This window comes from Mastigoproctus giganteus, chromosome 12 (assembly GCF_048544385.1).
Source record: "Mastigoproctus giganteus isolate SK-2022 chromosome 12, ASM4854438v1, whole genome shotgun sequence".
Lineage (NCBI taxonomy): Eukaryota > Metazoa > Arthropoda > Arachnida > Uropygi > Thelyphonidae > Mastigoproctus > Mastigoproctus giganteus.
This window is the reverse complement of record NC_143586.1, coordinates 105,387,450-105,412,040: the sequence shown is the minus strand read 5'-3', so window position 1 is coordinate 105,412,040 and position 24,591 is coordinate 105,387,450. Positions and strand designations below refer to the sequence as shown.

General features: G+C 38.2%; 1 protein-coding gene across 12 annotated transcripts in view; it reads right to left on the bottom strand.

The window, feature by feature from the left end:
- Positions 1–12,342: 12,342 nt before the first annotated feature.
- LOC150077316 (uncharacterized) overlaps positions 12,343–24,591 on the bottom strand; it is a 635,658-nt gene continuing 623,409 nt past the window's right edge. For 11 of the 12 annotated variants that reach the window (XM_090386756.1, XM_090386753.1, XM_090386761.1 and 8 more), the window contains 2 exons: positions 19,109–19,316; positions 12,343–13,319 (listed from right to left, as the gene is read on the bottom strand). In XM_090386756.1, coding sequence (XP_090242882.1) covers positions 13,004–13,319; positions 19,109–19,316 — 524 coding nt within the window. In that variant the 3' untranslated portion in view covers positions 12,343–13,003. Of the gene's footprint in view, positions 13,320–19,108; positions 19,336–24,591 lie in introns of those variants that run through there. The other variant, XM_090386763.1, reaches the window with a different exon arrangement.

The window sequence follows — 24,591 nt, the reverse complement described above, 5'->3', positions numbered from 1 at the left end:
ATATCTGTCATAGGCTTCCATGTCACCCATTAATTTATATGTATCCCATGCATTTTTCTTCTCTGCCACGAGTCTCATTACTTCATCTGAAATCTATTTAGGCCTAAACCTTGTACAGTATTTGTTAGTTGGTATGAAAAGCCTAGTAGCTTCCAAGATTAATTCCTTGAATGCTTCCCATTTAGAATTTGCTGTTGGTAACATCATCAGTTGGTTTCACCGTATAGAATTTAAAAACTGTCTGAGACCACTGTAGTTTTTTATGAAAGCAAAAAGTCTTCCTTTACCTCTAATGGTAGTTACATCTTTAAGTAAACCCCACATCAGTACACTGTGATCACTGCCACCTAGTGGTTCCTTTATCTGCAGATTCTTAATGCATGAATAATCGCAGCTGATAATCAGATCAAGAGTATTACTCCCTCTAGTTGCCTCACGAACATGCTGCTACAGAAAGCAATCATCCAATAAATTCACAAAGGTTTTGGTAGTGTGTTAGTGAACAATCCACAAGTTCCTATCAGTAACTGAGAAATTAAAATCTCCCAGTATAAGACATTCTGATTTATTGGCCCATTGTATCTCTGTGTACAGTTGTTCGATCATCAAAGTCATTAGGTCCATAACACACTCCTACTCTCATTTTTGCTTTACAGTTGATTACGTCACACCAAACTGACTCAACATTGCTCTGTCGACCCATGTCAACTGGATGCACTGCCTTAGATTTTGTTTCTTAACTAACAGCATAACCCTTCCTATCATGCTTATGTTACCATACACATTTACTCCCCAAATTACAATTCTGCATTCCTTATATCTGTGTGAAGCCACGTCTCTGATAACCCTACAATATACGATTTTGACGTCTTGATCAGCACCCACATTTATTTACTATACTTCTAGCGTTGCTGTATATACAAGTATACATGCACCTGTTCTTACTCTTAGTTGCCCTATCACAGTTCATGTTTTTGCTTGTTCCATGATGACTCCCAGAAGTTCTTGAAATCCGCAGCACCATGCTTTCCAGGCTGCTGGTCACTATAATATAAGCAGTGCAAGAATTACTTTCACCTCTGCTTTGGGCTACTCTTAATCTATTAGTCTGTAAATCGCCCCAAGCTTGCAGTTTTCCAACCCACCTAACAAATGATGACCCACAGCTGAGCCTGAAATCCCCAGACACCTTTGCTTTCCAGGCTGCTGCATGTGCCAATAGTAGCAATGCAAGAATTACTTTCTCCTCACCTGCGACTCCAGTTAAACTATTAGTATGCGTATCTCCCCGCAAGCTAGCAGTTTTCCGACTCGCCTATGACTGCCTGGATAGCATCAGCAAATATTCTTGCACCCATTCTATTCAAGGATAACCCATCCCTGTGAAAACAGTTTCTCTTGTTAACAAGCACACACCACGCTAAGAAAAATTTTACCCCATGAGCCTTGCACATTCTCTTCTGGGTCGAATTAATTGAGGAGGCTCTCAACGTATACCCCCTGCTATCGTGTCTGGGCAGAATACCAGACACTTAATTTAAACATAATTTTTTTTTTTCAACTTTGACCTGTACTTGTTAAGTGAATATCATTGAAAAGTTTGGTGGACGAAATACAGAATAAAAATATCGGCATTTGAAAATATGAAATGTCAAGGATTGAAGAAGCAACATGTTTCAACCCTTTTTGCCAACTTGAATCATGAACTAAAAACAAAATGGGAACAATGTTACAGAAGATGGGATGGATTTCTTGTTAAATGAGGAATGGCTCCCGAATAAAATGTTTACAATGGAAATGCTATCATTATGTTAGGGAAGTTGCGGACGACCGAAAAAGTCTTTTGCAGAATCAGATAACAGATCTAAATGAAAGAAGACTGAGAAAGAACGGACCGAATTGTCACCAAAGGGACTATCATATGCGGCGCAAAGCTCAAATTTCATCTTTAGTTTCCTTGATGTTATTCATTGGTCCTGAAGAGAAAAATTATAATTTGAGAAAACCTCATAAGTTCTCCACAAAATGGTGTTTACCATTTTGTGTTTCCACAAATTGATGGTAAAATTTGTAACGCAATGATAGCAGCCTCGTCTTTTCGGCGTTATGTGGAGCAAAATTGAAACAATTTAACGATATAGATGCAATGTCAGAGAGACCTGTTTAATTAAAATACGTTTCTTGGCCTGTTCTTGTAACAAGCTTGGATCAGGTTTTTTAAGTGTATCTTACAAATTAGTTGTTAAAAAATGGCAGCACGTACAATTGAAGAAAAGAAATTGGTCGTAAAAAAAAAAATGCAAAAATTGTTTCTGGGGGGAAATGTGCCTAAAATAGTCTATGTTCGAGTTGAAAATACAGAGGAATCAATGAAAATTTTAGAATAATAATATAGAATAACATTGTCATCAGAATTTCCAATAAATGCTTCAAAATTTCAAGCATTTTCCACAAACACTAAAAATATTTGTTACCAATGGGAACAGCTGTTGGAAGAGGCGCAAGAGTCCTGGCACAGACACTTCAACTCCTTTTTAGAATGTTTTATTCACCCCATATTTCAAAAGTGGCTGCAATGTATGGTATATTTAATAGATTATTAGTGTCTTCAAACCCGTACATATTTTGTTTACTAACTTTACCGATGAAAATTTAAAAAAGACTTTCTAAAGAAGTCTTGAAATATTAGCCCCAGTTAATACTGAAGGGAGTACTGAACAAGAATGAGATCAACTCCTCTGACCGTGTGGTTGTCCCTGAGTATAAAAAGATTTACTTTATTTAATCTACAAATGATTCTAGTGAGTCTGGTTAAAATATTAAGTGTTTTTTTTTTCATCTATAAAATAGTAAAAGAGAAATTTTGCTTTCAAAAGGGTGACTACAGTGGTCTCAGACAGTTTTTAAATTGTGTGTAGTGGAACCAACTGATGATGTTACCAATAATGGCAAATTCTAAATGAGAAGCAATCAGGGACGCAATCAAAGAAGCTACTAGAATTTTCATATCAGCAAAGAAATACTAAAAGAAAAACATAAAACTAAATGGATGTCAGATGAACTATTGAGACAAGTAGCAGAGAAGAAAAGTGCATGTAATGCATATAAATTATCGGCGACAGAGAAGCATATGGTAGATATAAATTAGTCTGTAATTAAGTCACAAAGGAGTTTAAGCAAGCTAAGGCAGATTATGAGAAGTTTTTCGCAAAGAAAAACAGCAAAGATTTCTATGTATATATTTACAGTAGAAGGAAGGGGTTGATCGCATTGGGCCACTTGATGTCTATGGGTTAATTGTTGATGACCCTGCTCAGGTTGCCGAAAAATTGAATGGGTATTTTGCATCTACATTCACACATGAATTCTTTAGAGAAGGGGTTGCCAGAAGTTTTTCAAACTCTAACAAGGAGCTAAATGACTTTATGATAACTGAAAGGAAAGTGGAGGAGAAATTGTTGAGGATGGACATAACAAAGGCACCTGGGGCGGATGTAATCTATCCAATTATATTAAAGGAGGCAGAAAAGGAGGTAAGCAAACTGTTAGCCATAATTATGAGAGCATCCTTGGATTCAGGAGAGGTCCTTGTGGACTGGAGATGTGCAAATGTCTCCCAGTTGATAAAGGAGATCAAAATACAACATGAGTAATTACAGACCAGTTAGCTTAACGTCTGTTCCGTAAAGAAAATTAATTAAATCATTGGTTAAAAAAGTAATGCAGGACCATCTGGAAAGGCATGTAATTTGTTAAGGGGCGGTCTTGTGTAAATATGCTGTGATGCAGTGACCAAGGAACTGTAGACAAAAAATAATTTTGATATCATATACTTGAGTTTCAGGAAGGCGTTTGATATTACACATAAGAGTGCTGTACAAACTGGAGAAATGTGGCATTAAGGGCAAGTTATTGCTATTTATAAAGGGATAGTTAAGTGGAAGAAGTTATCAATGGGCGTCGTCAAGAAGAAGAGTTTTCAATGGGCACTGTTCTTCCTGGACTAATGTTATTAGTGGAGTCCCCCAGGGTTCAGTGCTGAGCCCACTGTTGTTTTCAATATTTATCGATGAAGGTTATCAGGCTTAATGTTTGTTTTCAGATGATACAAAAGTTGACAGGGTGGTTAGCAAAATTTAATCAGGGTGAGCTACTGCCACAAGATTTAGGAAAATTGGGTCGATGGGCTGAGAAATGGGAGTTGAAGTTTAACATTGCCAAATGCAGGGTACTGCATATGGTAAGTTACTCTGGGGTAGCAGTAACCCCAGAGTAACTTACCAACTCTGTGTTTCATTCTCCACTATACTCAAGATTTTGGAGAATGAAAAAGGCCTGGGGATAATTGTGCAGTCAGACATGAAATTCTAGACATACTGCCGGGACAGCTCACGAGGTTTTGTCAATGATATACAGAAACTTTGCTAGAAGGGATAAGGAGGTGATTATTCCTTTGTATAAGGTCTTAAATACTGTATATAGGTCTGGAGGCCTCACTTTAGGTAGGATGTAGATATGCTGGAGCGGGTGCAGAAAAGTGCAACCAGACTGGTGAAGGGAAACAAGAGTGCTCTTAGCTAGAAAGGCTTCAGTTCTGCAAATTGCAGCGTCTGGAGACTGCAAGGAGATCTGGTTGAGGTGTTTAAAGCCTTGGATAGATTACGTTGGCTGAATTTTAATGTTATTCTTCCACTTGCTGAGACTGAACACACGCAGGGGAAGGCATAAATTCAAGTTGAGGAAGGATGGTTGTAGGATAGATGTGTCGTAGTTTGTCTTCAACCAGCGGGTGGTCGATTGTTGGAACAGGCTTCCATCTATTGTCGTGGAAGTGGATGAGTTGAATAAATTCAAAGAAGAACTAGACAAATTCTTCGAGGGTATGGATGGCTTTTTTTTTTTGTTGGCTGATGCTATATAACCTTGCTTTCTTGCATTATTTGTTATTACTACTATGAGTCCATTAAACCTGCAAAAAAAAAATCCAGGATTTTTCACACGAGGAGAGGAACTGTTAAGAGCAGTGTATGAGAAAGATCGAGTGAATCTTTTTATATAAAATAAATGGATCCAAAATATATTAATTTCTTTTTTCTCAATTTCTGCATTCCTGCTTTCTCAGTCTCCAAAGTAGGATAAATGTGTGAAAATGGGGAATGACTAAGAATGTCCTATAAGTGTTAACTTGTGTGTGTGTAAAAATTAAATTAGCTATTCGTGCAGGTTAAGTTATATAAATCTAAGTGAATTTTATGTCACCTGTGTAAACCATGAGGTGACTGAATTTGTGATTAGTATTAAAAAAAAAAAAAAAAAAAGTGGTGTCTTGGTGGTAGTTGTTTTTTGGTAGCGCCTGTGTCTGTATGATGATGAAAGTAAGATAATAAATATGTGAGAGAGTGTTGTGTTATGTGCTATTATTCAGCCTGACTCTAAATAGTTGTAAAAAAAAATGATTGTAATTGTTTAAATGCAAGTATGACATTGAAATTGGGCTGAGTGTGTGTTGTTCTAACGGGACTCACAAATTAGACTCCAATGGGAAATCCTACCAGGAAATTCCCCTTCCCTGCACCCGTCATGCCCCCCCTTCTGTGGCATGATGTGCAGTTTGTTGATAGATAATGGCTTCAGTTGGCCTGGCCGGTGTGGGATTACTAACAGAGAAGCACTGCATGTCCACACAGTGTGATCTCCTCCTCCCACTTTGGGTGCCCTGGCCCTATGACTTTTCTCTTCTGCGATCCTTGTCTCCCTTCCCAACATTTTCGCCTGGTGGACTATCACCACCCCCTCCACTACCACGAGGAGGTACGACTGGTGTTAATAAAATCTCTGGCTGGGGAGAACCCTGGACGTTGCCTGAGCTTGCCAGGAGGAGCCCCTAAAATATAAACTCTGGAAGTTTTTATTGGAAAGGAGTGCGGAGTGACTGTTGGAGAAAAGAAAGTGATGATAGGAAAATTTCCACCTGGTAAACGGAAATTAAGGGGAACACAGGGTCACCCCTGTGGAAGGAGCCATGCTTCACACGGGGAGAGGAACTGTTAAGAGCAGTGTATGAGAAAGATCGGGTGAATCTTTTTATATAAAATAAATGGATCCAAAATATATTAATTTCTTTTTTCTCAATTTCTGCATTCCCAGTCTCCAAAACATTTAATTTCTGATCTGTGTGGTACTCCGAACTGTCTTTCACCAAATTGTCGCATACAAGGAATTGTCATGCAACGAATTAAAGGGGACCCACTTTTATTTTTTTTCTTTTCACTTTTATTAATATCTATCATAGAAAAAAAAATTATTTAAGAAAAAAAATCGAACGTGCCTCAAATGAAACCCACTGCGTACTTTACTTTTCAACACCACATCCTCATACATATCATATAGGTTATCCATATACCGTGTATTATAGCTGGTACATCAATTCGTTGCCTTTTCTCTGTATATATCTTGTAACGAATGGGCCTGGTGTACTGGGGTCCATGGTTATGAAAAATATATACAGTGATAACCCAATAAAATATACAATAGCGGGCTATTGTATATTTTATTGGGTTATATTAAACTGGGTTATCACTGTATATATTTTTCACAGTATGCATCTCTTCAAATGCAATACCATGTCCACGAATCTTAATAACAATATACGCGAAGCGTGTCCGGACTGTCCAAAATCACATGAATATCAATGCGTTCAAGAGCTTGGATATTCGAATTGTGAAAATTGAAATAAATTCGAATAAGATGATGCTTCTGTGATATATCACACTGACTGGCTACTCGTTGACATTTATCCAAATTGATATCTGTGGATTAGAATTGCTTGTACCAACGACGAACTTTGCAAAATTCGCTGTTCTTGTATAGGACAGTTTTTGTTCAGCCTGTCCATAGTGAATATGGGTCGGTCGGATTCTTCGGACTAGTGCCAAAGGGCTCGGTGGTCAATAGTGCCAATGTGAGTTTTGTAAGCTCTGCCCTAACGATCAGTTTTTGAATGAAAAAAAAAATATTTTTTTTTTTTGGCGGAACCCTGCAATCTCCGTTTGAGATGGACTGATAAATTACAGAAAAATTACATATTCATCACTGATGGAACTTTAAGCTAGACTTTTCATTTGAGCTTACTGCAGGATTAGAGATGGGTGATCAATGACTCCAAAACTTCTAGTGTAGGGTGGTAAGATCGCACCCATGGGCAGGGAAAAGTATGTAATTCCGAGGTAGCGATACATGAATATCAATATGGCTATCGATCTTCAGCCTCCTCCAAAGAGATTCGATCAAATAAAAAAATATATATATATATCGAGTAATTTCTTTCGAGGTCAAAGCAACCGCATTGATGCTCGCCCTTCCCCAAATAAAAATCCTGGGTGCGATTATGATCTGGTGATAATTTTATCCTGTGAAGAGCAGTTAATTTCTAAAATCTGTATTAAGTTGGAATATCATCTCTCGCTTTCTACATAGATAACAGGTTAAATCGGCTCAGCAGGAATATCACATCTTAGAGATATTTTTTATTCAGGAGAGTGGGATTAAGACGTGTTTCTCGATCTGTGACACAACTTTCCGTAACTTCCAGGATAGGATAATTTTTCATTTTCTAAGTGTTTGACTTTGTTGATATGTGGATTTAACAAGATGAGGAGTGTCAGCCGTTATTTAAACATACGCACATTAGTATATAATGTATTCCAATCTCAATGTACACTTTGGGATGGGAGTTTTCGTACATTCTCAAAACATCGCGTGCATTTTTGCATAGTTCTAACACGACTGTGACGAACGTGATCATATTACCAGTATGGTAACATCAAGCGATGAAAACTCGAAACTTTGTGCCCAGCTAACAGTTGAGTTATTGGAGCACAATTTCATTCCAGAATTTTAATGTACAATTGGTAACACGTGCTTCTCTAACTGTAAAACAGAATTTTCTGTAACGTTTCCAGAAGAGGATTGAGTTGGGCGAAAACAATGATTAAGTTAAAGGCCAATAATTAAAAATTGACTTTACTGAAAGATACAAGATTATGCCACTTATGGCTGGATTACCGATGGATTATGCCACTGATGTCATTAATTTCCCCTAATTAAATTCAGTTAATGGGAATGCAAAAAAAATTCAATATCGATGAATGACAGAAATGAAGAGTTTTTATTAAATGGTTGTGTGGGCAAAAAACACTGGATTATTCTCATTTAATGTCCTCGCGTGTAGCACAGTGGATATAATCGCCGTTCTTCCTACATCGGGTGTAAAATGCACTGCTTCAATTCCCGTCAATGGGAGCAAGGATTTTTTTTTTTTTTTTTTTTTTTTTTTGCTCGGAAGCTCTGGTTGTTCGTATCAACATGCAGGCAAATCGACCACAGAATACGCACAATTTACAGACTCGGTACTCTCGCCTCGTAGTCTTACTTGCTTTGGTGCTCTGATTACTTGGAGTGAAAGACTCCTTGCTAGTAAAAGGTCAACTTCGTCTAGGAATAGTAGATTAATAATAAAGTGAAAATTAAGATAAACATAATTAAGTTCAGGGCAAAAGCCTCCGGTTACAAAAGCTATAAGAAAGTAATAAAAAATACATGTCGGACATAGCTTCTTTCTGTACGCAGCTGTAAAAAACTGGGTTTTCTTTCTACTTAGTGCATCGATCTCATATTGTAGAGGCGCTTCGCCGCGGGTTGCCGTGTGGTATTGCACTGCAGGATGGAAGCCTCCTCAACAATTCACGTTGAGGGAAATGGACCTTAATTTGCCACGGTGGTCCAGTGCGGATTTTCAGATCAACCGTATTTAGCAGTCAGGAGCTTGAATCCCGGTCTACTCAAAGAGCGTGTGCTACTGCACTCCCGCTCCTGACCACTCGGCTACGGAGGCCATATTACTCTTTATTTAAAGTGTATGCCACTATCTGGATTCTGGTTTCGATTCTTTTTGAAGTTAATGTGGTCGAACTTACAATCTCAATTTAGCTGAGAGTTGGCAAGTCTACCCAGAACCAGGTTTTAATTTTGGGATTAAAAAAAAAAACCCAAAAAACTTCCAAATGTGAAAAAAAAGAGGCCTCTGATAGATAGAAAACGAAAAGTTGGTAGAAAGGAAAGAGCAAACAGATAAAGCATGAAACATCCGGTCGAAACAGAAGAGGCCATCTACAAACCATGAAACTCATCCTCAAATTAGGTTGAAGTTGAGAATTCGATGGTTTAAAGCTTCTAAGTCTATCCCGAACCAAGGTTTCAATCCTTCTTGGGATCCCATTAGTAGGCAGGTTAGGCATGAAAACCTGAACAATCCAGTGACGAGATATATCCACAATATGCGAGATGGCGCAGTAAGTGGAATGGACATAAGTTCAGAGCAAAAGTCTCTTGTTACTAAAGCTATTAAAAGCCCGATGCGAGAGACTTGCTCTGAACTTGTATTAACTTCACTTACTGCGTCATCTCGTATCTCACATATTGTGGATATATCTCGTCACTTGGTTGTTGAGGCTTCAAATGATGAGATACCAAAAAAAAAAAGAAAAAAAGGATTGAAACTCTTGGGTAGACTTTTCAACCCTGATATAAGTTGAGTTTGATAGTTTGTAGTGGCCTCTTCTGTTTTGACTGGGTGTTTCAGGCCTCATGTCTGCCTTTCTTTCCTTTATACCAACTTTTTGCTTTCGTCTGCTCTCTCTTTTTTGAAATTCCGAGTTATTTAAAAAGCAATACGTTTCTTCATTGCTTTTATTTAGAGTAGTGCAATATCAACGCAACATCAGAGCAACTCTTGACGAAGCGCCTCTAACTTCGCCAAGAGTTGCTCAAAGAGAACATGCACAGCGTTGTAGAATACTTCATGGAAATGTGAATAATTTAGTGAAAGTGGTTTAATAAATAAAAGAAACATTCCAGTCAACATCATAGTTTAATTTTACTAAAATGTACACAGAGTAAACTGTATATCCAGCCGTTTACAGTCGTGGTCAGTCTTGTATGGAGCAGTAAGTCTCCAGGACAATTGAGCAAGTCATGTTAGTCCTCATGACACGCTTCATGTCCTGTTGTCATGGGGAGGGGGAAAGAAGGCTTCAGTTCCACAAGTAATACACATGGTAGCAGGGTTTCGTTCACCCTTCTTCAATAAGTGACACAATAAAAAAACAAAGGAAAATAAACGGGGGTGGGGAGGGAACGGGCAGCCAAAACAGCAGATCACATGAGTTCTGGGAACGATGATGCGGATACACAGTGACACATAGACAAGAGTTGCTGGACAAACAGGGATACAACACCCCCTGCAAAACAACAACAAAAAACTGTATTTTTGTTATAAAACATACGAAGTGAATTTATACAGCCAAGAGAATTTTGGGTGAATGTTACGGCTGTTAATTTTTGCAAACATTCGGTAGACGAGACACCTCTCACGGGTAAGTAAATTGCCGAACAACTCTGACTAAAAATGACTGTGTACAAAGTGTTCCGCACACCCCATGATTATGCTTTGTCAATAATCTGGTGAAAACGTAACATTAAGGCTCTTCTGTTAATTACCCCTGAGATAGCCGTTTCTTTTCGGATTGTCAAATGAAGCTACCTTACGGTGTTGTCTGGTGCATCTGAAAATTTCAAAACAGAAAAGAAAAAAATTTAAATAGTTTTTTCCTTACTTTTTAAAAATACTGTCACTAAACTGAGCTCATCCCAGGGCTTAGTAATCTTTTGTGCACTATTATCCTACCTTCTAGAAGAGTGAGAAAAGATCGAGACGTTTTTATAACTCCCTCATTATTTCTTTTAATTTGATCTGTTCTGAGAATTTGCTAAGCCTAAAATTTACTTTGTTGCCTACTTGGTTTTCATGTTGCATTTCTCTTTCTCAACATGTGGATGGTACTCGCCTCGGTTTTTTTTTTTTTTTTTTTTTTCGTTTTTAAGGGAATGGGGGAGGGACACAATATTAAAAATGGTAAAAAACAAAAATATATTATGTTAATAGACGAATATAAACAACAATAGAAAAACACTGGCCTTATGATAGAAATGCAAAAACGAAATATGAAGCAGGCGTACGTCTTCGTGAGCAAACACAGCCCTCTTTTTTTCTTTTTTTCTGTTCGTACAAAGTAGATTAAAAGATTACAGTACTGCATGGACTACTTCCATGGATCGTGCTGTGCCAAGTAATGAGAATATTTGAGCAAAGTGGTCAATATTAAGAATTACGCTCTCTTTCTCTCCTGTGTGAAAGCAAAATAGTGGGATTTGAAATCATGGCGCCATGGATGAGCAGTGCGAGGTATCTCTAGTGTTATTATAACGAGTCCATTATTACCATTGAGAGGATAACACTTGACCAATAATACGGACCAGAAACCCACACTGCATTATGGAAGTATGTACAGCGCCATCTACAATTGACATTAGACTGTTGTAAAATGGACTAGGTTAATGGTTAGGTAGATACGTGATGAGCAGCAGTGGGGGATTGGAGATCTACACTAGAATCGCGGCAGTGTTAGGAACGTGGGGGGGATACAACCCTATGGCACTTCACAGACAATTGCCGCGCATGCGCTGATTAACAGCGGAGGGCGGCTGAAATCGGTCGCAGTGATTTTTTTTTTTTTTTTTTTTTTCTATCTACACAGTTCTTGGTGCTTCATGAAAGGAAGGGGGCGGGTGGGGCTTGATCACACAGTGACATACTAGACGTAAAAAAAAAAGTTACTTAAACTACAAAACACCAACAAGAAAATAACAAAGTAATTAAATGCCCTAAAAAGGAAATGCAACAGTTTTTTTCCCTCCACCTACAGCAACAACAAATGGATATGCCTGGGCTGAGAGAATGTAATGTCACTTCATCTCATGGTTTTCACTTGACGGAAAGGTATATTTAACCACTGAATTAGCGACCAGGAAATACTGCCAGTCCATATTGCCCATAAGGTGAAGGAAAAATATCAATATCAGCTACTGGCTCTGTTATTCGGTACGTGCAGCTGTAAGCGACAGACAAAACAATGTCTTCTAGCATCAAAGAAAGCGTGTGACCAAACTAAACTAAATGCTACTAGTTAACTACCTCCATTTAGTATAAATGCGCTAGAGAGAGAGAGATAAACCTAACAAGATACAATACATTTTTTTTTCTTGTTCACTAAATGCCTTCAAATCGAATTTTTGATAGTATAGATCTAATCGTTCTTCAACGCACTTAAAAACGTAAAAGAAGATCGTTGAGTTTTACGTCATAAAAGTAAAAATACTCGCGTTTTAGTTTTTGCATATAACGACAAATAAAAATATATAAAAAACAAATGATAATGACACATTTATAGCCCACCAACACGGCAGGGCTTTAAAAAAAAAAAGAAGAATGGGCTCAGCTATCATTTGTCTTCTGACAACAATTGCGAAGAGGCGAGAAACAAGAAAAAAAAACTATGTAAAAATGAAAATAATTGTTACAATTTCTAACAAGCCACCTAAGTTTTGTCAACAGGTCTACAAACGATCTGTATCAGGACACAATAATTACAGACTAGATGGTAAACAATTTGAGCACGTAACAAAAATAATTTCTTTGCACGTCAAAGGAAGAAACGATAATGCTCTGTTCCAGCCAGCCGCCTTTCGCAGATGAAAAGAACTAGCCAGCATAACGCAGGTGACGAAATAGCGGTGATGTCGTGGCTTTCCACAAATTGTCGGAATTACATGTTCACGTGGTACCATTGGTGTCTGCAGTAAAGACCTATTGTCAGTTCAGAACATGCTGGAACTCAAATGGTCTTCTACTGGAGTGGTTGATTCACATTTATCCTGCGGTCGCAATGTCCATGACCAAGCAGAAGTTCTCCTATTGGCTTCAGCGGACCGTTGTCCACTGTTGATATGAAATACACAACAGTCGTCTGAGCTGCTTATATTTGAAAATCTCCAGGCCTCAATGCCTGATTTTTTCCAACGAGTACAGACTTGAAACAGCACAACTTCAAGTTGATGTCTCCATAGCTGAAGAGTCACCGGCAGAAGACACAATCGTGTCCATTCTCATTGCAGCTGCGGATGTTATTGAAGGCAGGGATCCCAGAGATAGCGCACTGGGAGGAGAAGTGGCCATTGAGCTACTGTGAGCGAGAGGGATGTCTGTCAAACCATTTGTCGAGGAGGGTAACTTTGCGGAAAGAGAGTTCAAAACAGAGCTGGTCGTAGCTACTGATGTGCTGGTGGCAGACAGAAGGGGTGTCATTGATGTAGGGGTCACCAAGGTGGGGGAATCGAGCAGTCCAAGTCCTCCTTCTCGGTACCTGAAAACAATAAATATAAACAGATCGTTACACACATATAGAGACAGATAAAATTAAAAATTCATAAAATTCTAATAAAAATTAACAGTAGTGTTTATTAGATTTTCATGTTTAAAATGCGTACTTTAACGTAATCAATAACGTTTGCGTGTCAATTAAATAATAAAATGATTAATTCCTTACGTTAACAGTTTTTCAATCTCCATCAGTGTCAATTAACACTTCTAAAAATACGAAGAGAAAAATTGACATCTGAACTAATTGTGATACTCTTATACAAAACAGTGATATATAAAGTATATTTAAAACTATCTTCAGTATGTTTTTATGTAGCAGCTATCGTGAAGTAATGATGATGCCCTCCATCACTTGAAGATGCATGTGGAATAGTTAATATGCCGCTGACTACAAGAGGGAAAATTTTGAAGTAACTGGTTAGCTTTGTTTTAAACTTAATCATTCAAAATAGGATAAACAATAAAGTCCAAGGTGCAGGTCCTAGTGTTCTTGATTTCCCTCGCGAAGCCATAATGATGTCTTTGTGCCTTCTGGTTCCGCTTCCCCATCCCCAATCGTTGTTCAGCATGCATTACAATAATCTATAGGACTGATGAGTCTCATGACCTTAATTTCTGTTGATATGAATAGGAGTCGTCTGCAAACTGCCAGTGGTGGGACCCTCATGCTAGAAGAGATCCACGATTTCTGCAAGTGAGAATACGGTGTCACGTATAGCTTTGAAATTATATTTTACCCTGTCATCAAGGCACCTTCTCATCCTACAATCCGGCACTAGATAATTTCGGTTCGGTTTAATAGCAATAATAATTGCCATTACTATTAAAAGCTTAGGTTAGAAAACTAGGCGTGTGTGTTCAGCCTCAGAGCAACTAAGGCTATGAGGCGTCAGTATATTGTCTGCAATTTCGTTCATATCTCGTTCGGTTTGTTCGATGAGAAAAACTGAGTTCAGGAAGGGGAAACCACTCAACCCTCACCTGAGACCGGCTAATTCAGCCACGCTATGAAAATGTGCATAACAATTCCTCTGTCATTGACGAGATTCTAACTATAGTCTTTTCCACCTGGTATGGAAGGACGGTAACTATAACCGGTGTTCTACTTGCGAGGGCCTGTTTTGAAAAGCGACTCCAAAATTTGCACAGTCTCTTGTTTTTATATAGATTTGCTTCGTGAACGTTGAGAACCGATCTGTAACCAGTAACCTGTCAGTGAATTTGCTGTAATTTGAGTTTTTTGGTATTTTCTTATTTTCGTGGCCTTCTTAGGATTTCTTAAAAATAATTTCGGCCAGCCGGTTTGCAAGCACAAGGAACGTCCACTGTAATTTTTTTTCTGGTTGGTCTTAGGCGAGGATTTTTTCTCCCGGAAACTCGAATTTTTCGTCCATCAAACAGAAAATTGACCTCAGAACCCATACAATTTACAGACAATATAGCAATATGGCCTTAGTCGCTGATGCTCCTAAATCCCATACAGTGTTGTATCGCAGTAGCACAGTGGTTGTAACTTTTGCTGTACTCCCACACCATATGAAAAGGTCCTTGGATTAGAAACCTATCCAAACGGAAGAAGGAATTTCCATTGGCCTTTTCCACAAGACATGAAGAACGGTTTAGAGGGTGTGGACTGAAAAGTAGACATTTAAAGGGAGAACTAATTGAGGCGTACTAGATCTCTCCTTAAAGATCTCCCACTGAAAGGATTAAGTAAAATATTTTCTTTGCCTGTTCTCCCTTGTCATTGAGAGAGGGCACAAATATAAAATCTCCAGCAATAACAGAAGGTTGAACCACATGAAGTGCACCTATAAGTAGCAGATAGTCGAATATTGGAATAGGTTACCTCTCAACGCGGTGAATATGGCTAGATTGAGAGCAGAATTGGGTGATTATCTTGTGGGTAATCATCGAATCCCCAAGCTCTGTTTCATTTTGGTTTTTATTATTATTTATTTTATTTTTGACTGATGCAGAAAACGTTTGCGTCCTTGCATCATCTAGCTTTACTAATACTAAGGATTGTGCGGTATTTTTCTCTGGAACTCTGTTGTGTCGGCACAACAGGAGTAAGCTTAGGAGCTTACTCCTGTCGAGTTGTTGCCTTTTTACACTTTCTTATTCCACGGTGTTTTTCCTTCCCCTTGCAAATTTGCTCATATCCAGGCGAGTTCCTAAAAAGGTGACAGATCCCTCTCATCCAATTATCATCGCATTGCACTTACTTCTACTCTTTCTAAAGTAATGGAGAAATGCATTAACCACAAATTCCTAAACTGTCTAGAAATCGCCCATCTGATCAATGATCGCCAATATGGATTCCGTCAGTGTCGATCCAAAGGTGATATATACTGGCTTATGTTACCGATCTGTGGACAAATTCAACGGAAAATTTTGGTGAAACTCAAGCAGTTGCTTTTGACATATTTTGATCATATTTGGCATAAAGTTCTTCCAAATAGCTTCCATCTTAAGGTTTTTGCTAACTGTTTTTTTGTAATTGGGTATCCAATTTTCTCTCTGATCGCTTACTGCAGGCGATGGTAGACGGCTTTCTATCTTCTAACTTCTCCACAAATACTGGTATTCCCCAAAGTTCAGTTCTTCCTCCCACTCTTTTACTCTTGTACGAAATGCAGAGGAAGTTAGTTACGTATTTATGTACTTAGTTAATTACGTATATTAATGTCCTTCTTCCATTGACTGGAAACCCTATCCATAGTTATGCCGATGATAGCACATTGCATTCCACCTTCCAGTTTAAGAAACCTTTCTCTGAAAAAAACAGCTTCAACTTCGCGAACATCCACTACCAATTCATTAAATACTGATTTCCAGGTAATGTTCCATGGAGCAAAGATAACTTAGTTGATTTCAATCCTTTTAAAACTTATTCCTGTCTTATATCTTGCAAAAAGGATTCTTCTGTTCCTATTCATATGTTTGGCGATACTGAAATTTCTAGACAGAACCACATATCTTTATTAGGAATTACCTTGACTTCTATTCTCTCTTGGCATAAGCATGTCACAAATATTACTTCCTCTGCATCTGAAAAACAGGGTTTTCTCTTTCGCTCTCGGCGATACAACTACTCGCTCTCTAGAAATCTCTAATTCGCCCTACCATGGAATATTGTTCCTAAAAATGGGGGCTGCCCCCATAACCTCTCGCAGGCTTCTAGACTCCATTCAAAAGATTGCAGTTAGGTTAATTAATGACCTGTCTCTCCACTGTCTGTCTCATAGACTTTCTGCTTCATGTCTTTTCTATAGATACTTCCATGGACACTTCTGAATTGACTTCTGTAATTCCCCCTCTGTCTTCGAAACCGGTCCGAACGCATGCTGCAACCGGTCACTATCCTTTTACTTTCCAACTTCAAACTCGCAGAACCAACTTTTATTTTTCCTCATTTATCCCTTCAACTTCCATTTTCTGGAGCAACCTCCCTGCACACACGTATTTCCTGAAAATTACAATATACAGATATTCAAGTCTTAATGACAACAAGTAGCTTCTAGCTTCTTTCATCTCCTCAACCTTCAACCCTAGCACGGTACTAAATACTACAGGTTCTAATAATTGCCAATGAAAATTTAAAACAATGGTTCACATTTATTCTGCAATCACAATATATCCCCAGCAGCCCGCTTTCATTATGGAAAGTCCGTGTCAATCGTTCTGTGGTTGAAATGTGCTTTTAGAAAACTGGTTAGCTACATATTTAGGGTATTAGCAACATGATTTTCGTGTTTTGTTATTGATGTAACCCGAACTGTGTGTAGGATTACACATATCACACTGCGGTATGAGATTGTTTACAAAATTCAAGTAGAGCTGGGTGCGGCGTGTATTTAATAGAACGGGCATCAACCGTTATTGTTTCGATGTTTTCGATCAGAACGGATAATCGGGTTCCCAATACATCCGTAAATTACTCCTTAAGACATTGCCTATTGCGTCCAACCGACCAATTAAATGTGCTAAACATATAAGTTGCAACTTTTAAAATCTTCGGCAGTGGTGAAAGGAAGCATCCCCGGAGAATTGAGATATTCTGACACATGAATAATGCATGCTGCGTTTCACTCCTACGAAGTACTAGTACAATACTGTTTTCATGTTTCCCTTTCTCTTCACCAGAGCGGCATTCTAAAAGGGTTATTATAACTCTCTCTCATCCAAACAACTGGCATCAACTACCTTATAATAACAAGCTATTTCAATTTGTACGTATATTTTAACGTAGTATAGAATTCGGTTAATTCCCAGTCAGTCGCATCAATATTAATAGAAGGTTAGAATGAGAAGCGTGCTGTGCATCGCCATATTAAAGATGAGGCTTCAGCCCGTGGAACAAATGTGTGTACTGCGTCACGCTAAATACATTATTAAAAATCCAAAAAGTAAATAAAAGTCATTGGCTGTTGCGCAATGCATGAACTTAAATCAAGGTTTTAGTTTATTTAAGAAACTTTCTTTAGGAATCAGTACAACTACAAGAGACTCAGCTGATGCTGACGTGTGTGTTTTTTTTCTTCCTGAACTTATAATGAAAAATTTGAATTTACACATGTAGCTGGAGAATCTGCATGCTGGTCTTGAGTTCGCAGATCTAGGTAACCAGATGGCCTCTCCTAGCAGGAAAAGCGAGGTTTCTCTTGTGTTAGATGACGATTGCTTTAAGGAGGACAACTTTGAAGACTGAAATTGTACTATCTCGGCATTCATAGAAACATCATTTTTCATTGGGAACATAAACAGACTTTTCGCATGGATGAGGATAACCTGCCTAGAGATATCAGCTTGCTCGGATTATTCAAGGTTGCTTGCACCAGAAGTCCGTGATTCGGGGATGCCTGTTCTTGAGGAGTAGTCTTCTTACAAAACTTGTTTTTTTTTTTTTTTTTTTATCATGAACTGAATTTGAATGTCAGCTAGTACCATTCACTGGGTCGCTTCTAAAAGAGTTATTATAACTTTTTTCAATTTGGTAACTCTTAAAAAGTTTATTTCGTATGACTTTTCTCACACTTCTAACATCTTCTTTAAATAGACTTGTCCGGTTGACTGTTTCATAAGTCTATTTAAACTCAAAGACTGCCAACGTGTACTCACTTACTTCAAAATCCTTTTTTTTTTTTACTACAGTGGCATGTATCATCTGAACCTGTTCAAATCTGTCTTTCCTTTTAGCACTTCTTTCTAGATAGTAGTAAATGTACGCCAAACATTCACCCACTTTAACAGGATGGCCTGCAGCCCTCTCTTTCAGCATACAGATTAATATGATAACAAAGGCAGCATATTACCACCACAAGTGGAGTGGTCAATCTTTCTTTCAATGCCCTCGCTACCACTTTTGAGCCGACAGAGGCATTACGACACTAAGCGAACGACAATTTTTTAAAAGAATTTCACTTGTTTGCAAGTTGTCGAGAAGATGTCCAATGTTCCCTGTAGAGTCATTTTCCAATGCTGGCACTGATAATAAGCTGCTTTCCAGCTGACTGTTTTTGTTTTTTTGAAAGGTAAGATATATAAAAAAAAAAATTAAATATTACTTAGTTCTGTGGTTTGGAACAGTCCATGAATAAAGCCTCTGCTAGTTTAATCATCCAAAATCAATCAAAAACCCGCCTCAAACTCCTCAATTATTTTATTCACGATTATAAATTTAATAATATAAACAAATAATTATACAATTATAAATTTATTTATTACATTTTACTATTAAAAATGCAAGCAATCTGGGTTCTAACCTACCATAAATTCCTCATTTCTTGACGTCGGGCCCTCATTAACTGTTTGTATTCTGAAATCCTAAGCTTCTTCCCGTCCACTATGCAGGTTCTTTTAGGTCGAGGTCTGTAACGGTAATCTGGATGCTTTTCCATGTGTAGTTTGCTGAGACGCGATTGTTCCTCATAATACGGTTGCTTTTCTGAATTGGTCATTGCCTTCCATCTTGCTCCTGAAAAAATAGCGACACTCTGTTACACAGAGTAGAAAAAAGATATATACTGGGGTACATTGAAATTAGGCCTCAACAGTAAGACAGCACACTACTGTACAGTACAATCAAAATTAAACTACACCTTGACTGTAGGAAATCATATGATTATAAAGGGTTATGATTATAACACTATACTAAGAAATTGTGGTAAAGCAGAGCTATTCGATCTTTATCGACCGAAGAGTCCTTTTGCAAACCCAAATATTCCTCAGAACCACTATTTTTAATTCAGCAAAGTCATTAGGGGTGGCCATAGTTTCGCACATATCTTGTGTTCTGCGTATCTTGGCAGCTCTCAGAAGGGAATTTTTCCTGAGTTGCAACAAAATGGTACCATTTCATCTTTATTTAAGTTACAGTTCAAGTGACAGTTTTCAGTTCATGGATTTTTTAAAAATGCGATTGCCATGTTGCTCACCATCTAGAACAACAGCTACTTCTGATGTCGCAAGTTTTATTGAAGCACCTCTCATCAGTTGGAATTTTTAATAATTGTTCCAAACTGCGACTATATGTTATATCTTTATTAAAGTAAAACGACTATGTACAAATAAAATATGGTATAGGAATAAAATTGCATAAAAGAAATATATCCAACCATGGAAGTCTTTTGAGTAGCGGCAGTATTCTTTATCGACCATAATTTTAAGGGGGAGAGGCAATGATATATAAAGGGGCGTACTGGGTAGCTGACGAGGGGTCACGCACATGTCAGCAGAACATATGGAGGAAAGAGATACATAAAAAATAAAGTGAAGGGAGGGGGGGAAAGGAGAATAACGGGGCTGATAAAATAAAACTAGGGGAGATGCATACCACCAGCGTTCAGTGGGAGGTTCTGCAGAGGGAAACCCCAACGTAAGTCCCTCCATAGTACCACAGACTCAAACACCGGATGAATACGCATGCCCTGATCTCGATTAATATTTATAGGTTTTATTTTTTTAAAAAGTGCTTGAAACCCATCATCTGTGATAAAAAAAAAAACAAAAAAAAAAAAAAACAATTATTGGAATGACCACCCATGCATCTATATTCCTGTTCCTATCGTTTGTTATCAGCTCCGTTCTTTCTTCTCTTCCCTCACCCCTTCTTTTCTTTCACTTTATTTTTCATGTGCATCTTTTTGCTCCATGCCCCCCCCCCTTCCCGACTGTGCGGTCTACTTTTTATTTTCACCCATTAAGTAGATCTGCAAGAATTTGGCTCTTCGTTGGCAGAATGCACTCCAAATGACTGCGAATCCGATGATAACTTGCTGAACTTGATGAACCTTGACTTGCTCTTTCAATGTAGGCAGATTCCTTGATCTCTTTTGTAGCGCAAAACTGTAAATATGGAACAATTAATTATATTTTATAATATTATTTTGGAGTGGTATCTGTCAGCAATGTATAAAAAGGTTTAGGAAGATTCTTCTTTTGGAAGAGCTGAGCTTTGTCACCGCGTTGCAGCATATCCTTGGAGATTGCATTTACATCTCACTGCATGACAGTGGCAACAAGAAGTTGGTAGTTGGACCGATTGAAATTAATAAGTCAGAACCATAATCGAATCGTGGATGGTAAGAGAATTCAGGCTTTCTATTTTACCTCCAGTGAAGGCTCCTGGCTGTATCCTGCTCAGTTTGCTTCATGCCGTACAGGTTGCTGTCTCAGCTTCTCTTTATGGAGCTTTAGCCAATCGATTTTTTTTGGCAAGTTGCCTTGTTTTAGATTATCGTTTTTTAATGAGCCATTGACCCTTCTTAATAAAGGACGAAAAATTTTATTCAACATATTAACCACATCGAACGGGATAATTCGGTAAATTTTTCTGTAAATTTAACGATTTATTTATTGCCCTCGTGGCTAGTACATTAACGAATATCATTGTTTTCTCTTACTGCGTGCAGAAGAGCTTGGTTCCAATCCAGCAGAACTATGTCCTTTCCCACAGGAATTAATCACTCTTGGATGAAAGCCACATAGTTTTGTACTCCCAGAAACTCGGATTTTCAGGAAAGGAGCAAACTGACAAGGAAATCCACGCTATTCACAGACGTTATGTGCTAATGTCTCTGTCCATAAGCTCCCTCAGCGCTACACGAAAATTTAAGACGATCTGTCAATCTTCTTTTAGCGAAATTGCGGTACTCGTCAGAGAAGATGTCGGACTGGACTGTATTCAAGTGAATAATAATCGAATTAATTGCTTTTATTTCATTTTTGGCGTCTGCTTTAAAGGTTTTTCGCAAAACGATTTAATTAAAGGCGTTCTCTTTCGTTTATAACGCGAATGATATTAGTGAATATCGCAATTGATTTAAAACTTTCTTTCACTAACTTTTTTAAGTTTATAAAGTTACATTACGATGGGTTTTGGTTTACATTTATGGCACTAATTATATTGCAAATGGGGGGGGGGGGGGAGAGAAGCTTATTCGGCGTTTTTCAGAAATAAAATGATTACTGATTTTATAGCAACTTTTCTAAGCAAATCGAAGTATGGTCCGTATTTATTGGTAATGGTTTCCCTCTTTCATATCTGTCAATCGATAGTGACATCAATTAGAAATTGCAAATTTTATTAATTCACAGAAGTAAAAAAAAAAACACCAAGGTACACACACACACACACACACACACACACACACAGAGCTCTCTTATTATGCCACAAAACGTAAAATCTGTTTTACAGTACTTCTAGCTATAGCGTTAATACACCCACATGCATATGTGTACGTACGCCTTTTCCTTATTATAAAAAGAAGATAAACATAAACTCGAAAGAAGATCGTAATCAATAAAATATTTTTAAAATAACCTTAACTTTTCGGAACGCCTGAAATTCCTTCACGGTTCATTAGTTGAGGAACTCCGTTCCCCCCGTGTGCTGCTGGGTGCCAGTTCAAATGAACCCAACCCAGCTTGACGAGAGCAATTCAAAGAACAGAGGCAATTTATTGTTTTAATAAACTATAAAAGGAAAATAGACCAACAGGTGCCATTAATTTTCGATGCAATCTCCTTGCTTCTCTAAATCTAGCCATCTTCTCGCCGCTCTTGAAGAATATATTCGGCTGCGTTTGAAGCCAAGTATGCACTGTCCTTTATCTCTTCATAATTTCAAAATCGATGCCCACGTAAGATTTCTCGAAGCAGTTTGAAAAGGTGATAGTCAGACAAGGCAAGATACGAACTGTAAGGTTCGTATCTTTCCTCCTCTAGGTTAAAATTTGGAATTCGAATGTTGTCATGGTCGTTGCTGCTGTATGGGATTATGCCTTATCGCGATGCAAGCCAACCCCTTTTAGAGAAATTCTTAGCATTTCGTGAAATAGGTTTCAGCTCCTCTCCAAGAATGGCACAGAACCGTTTACGATTAACAGTCTGTCCACGAACTTGGAAGTACTCGAAGAATGGCCCCTTAAAATAATGACAACATTTCGCCAGCAGAAGGCTCACTTTTGAATTCCTTTGCTCGCTCGCGATGAAATGTATTTATACTCAAGGCCTCCGTAGCCGAGTGGCCAGGAGCGGGAGTGCAGTGGCACACGCTCTTTGAATAGACCGGGGTTCAAGCCCCTGACTGCTAAATACGGTCGATCTGCCAACCCGCACTGGACCAGCGTGGCAGATTATTTCCCTCAGCATGAATTGTTGAGGAGGCTTCCATCCTGCAGTGGGTTGACAATGGTTGCAATTTACTTTAAGCAATACTGTTTCTCCCGTATTAAAGTAACATTCATCTGTGGACCTCGGAGGATTTCACTCATATCTTGAGAATGTACATAAAATTTGTGTGTGTAAGTAAATGAATGAAAATGATTACTCCCTTGGACCATAAAAATCGAATTCGTATGTTGTTCAATGATAAAATCCGAAAGCGCAACCAACATGTTCAAGCTTGAAAAGCAGCACGCAATAAACATATTGCAATTTAACGTCGTGTTTAAATTTGTCTCAGTATGCAGTATACTTGATATTCACAACAGCGCATTTTGACATGTTATCAGTATTTAATATGCAAATTGCCTTTACTTGTTGACTTTCCTCTTAGTCGATATTCCGTAATTTTAATTCCGTAAGCTTACAGAAGAATTTAATTCATTTTGCCCATTTCTTTTTCAGTTTACCAATAGGCCAAATCTATTACCAATATTCTAGTTAATTTAGATGTTAAGTGATTATGCTAACGGCCCCCAAGTATAAATTGTCTGTATAAGTAGGTGTTCACGGGCTAAAAAGCGTGGAATATCTCATGGGGGGAGGAATCCTACTCCCTCCGTCATAGATCGGCCAACTATAGCCTCGATTGAAGAGGACTTCAGAAATTCCTCCAGTTGTCGACGGGAATCGAACCCGGACTTTTCTAAACGAGTGACAAAACCACTATACTACCATGAAGCACACCAGTTTGGTGTTGTTATTTGGTTTTTAGGAGCATTAGCAACTAAGGCCATATTGCTCCGGGGATATGCGGTGATCATTCCCTGACCTTTCCGCATCCTCTGTATTTGGTGGTCACAGGCTCGAACCCCGGTCTAATCAAGAAGCGTGTGCTACACACTGCTGCTCCTGCCCACCTGGCTACGGAGACGCATAAGCACACTAGTACGCTATACTGCTGTATCAAAATTAAAGGATGTCTGGTCAGCCTTCACTTAAGTTCAATCCTTTTAGGTGTATTTATGGTTCTCGCGGGGGTAGCACATAGGTTTTAATCACTGTTCTCCAGTACCGTGTGGAAAAGACCTAGGGTCGAATCCACTTAGTGACTGTAGAAATTTTTATGGACTCTTTTCTTTCTTTCTGTTTTTTTACAACCTGGCCAAGTTATTAGGCTTCATATCTCCATGTATTTAGACCTTCAAGAAAGGCATCCATTTTCTTTAACAAAAAAGAAACGCTAATAAATATTATATAAATGCATAAAAACGACAAATTGATTTACGAATACTAATCATAAATAAAAATAAATTTGGTTTTCTGTTGAAATCCTTAAATTCCTTCGATTTAGGAAAGTAAGAGTCGCTCTAACAAATCTTCAACGTAAGGCAGGAGAGAGAGAGAGAGAGAGAGAGAGAGAGAGAGATTATATCAGTAATTTCATCCTGATGAAAAGCAACAAAATAGAGCTGTTAGCATGCAACCTAAATAAAGCAGGCCTTATTACAGAACAATCATATAAAAGGAGAGGAAGTAAAGTTTCGTGAGAAGGGCGAAGAGTGGATTTTTACAGTTGCAGCATA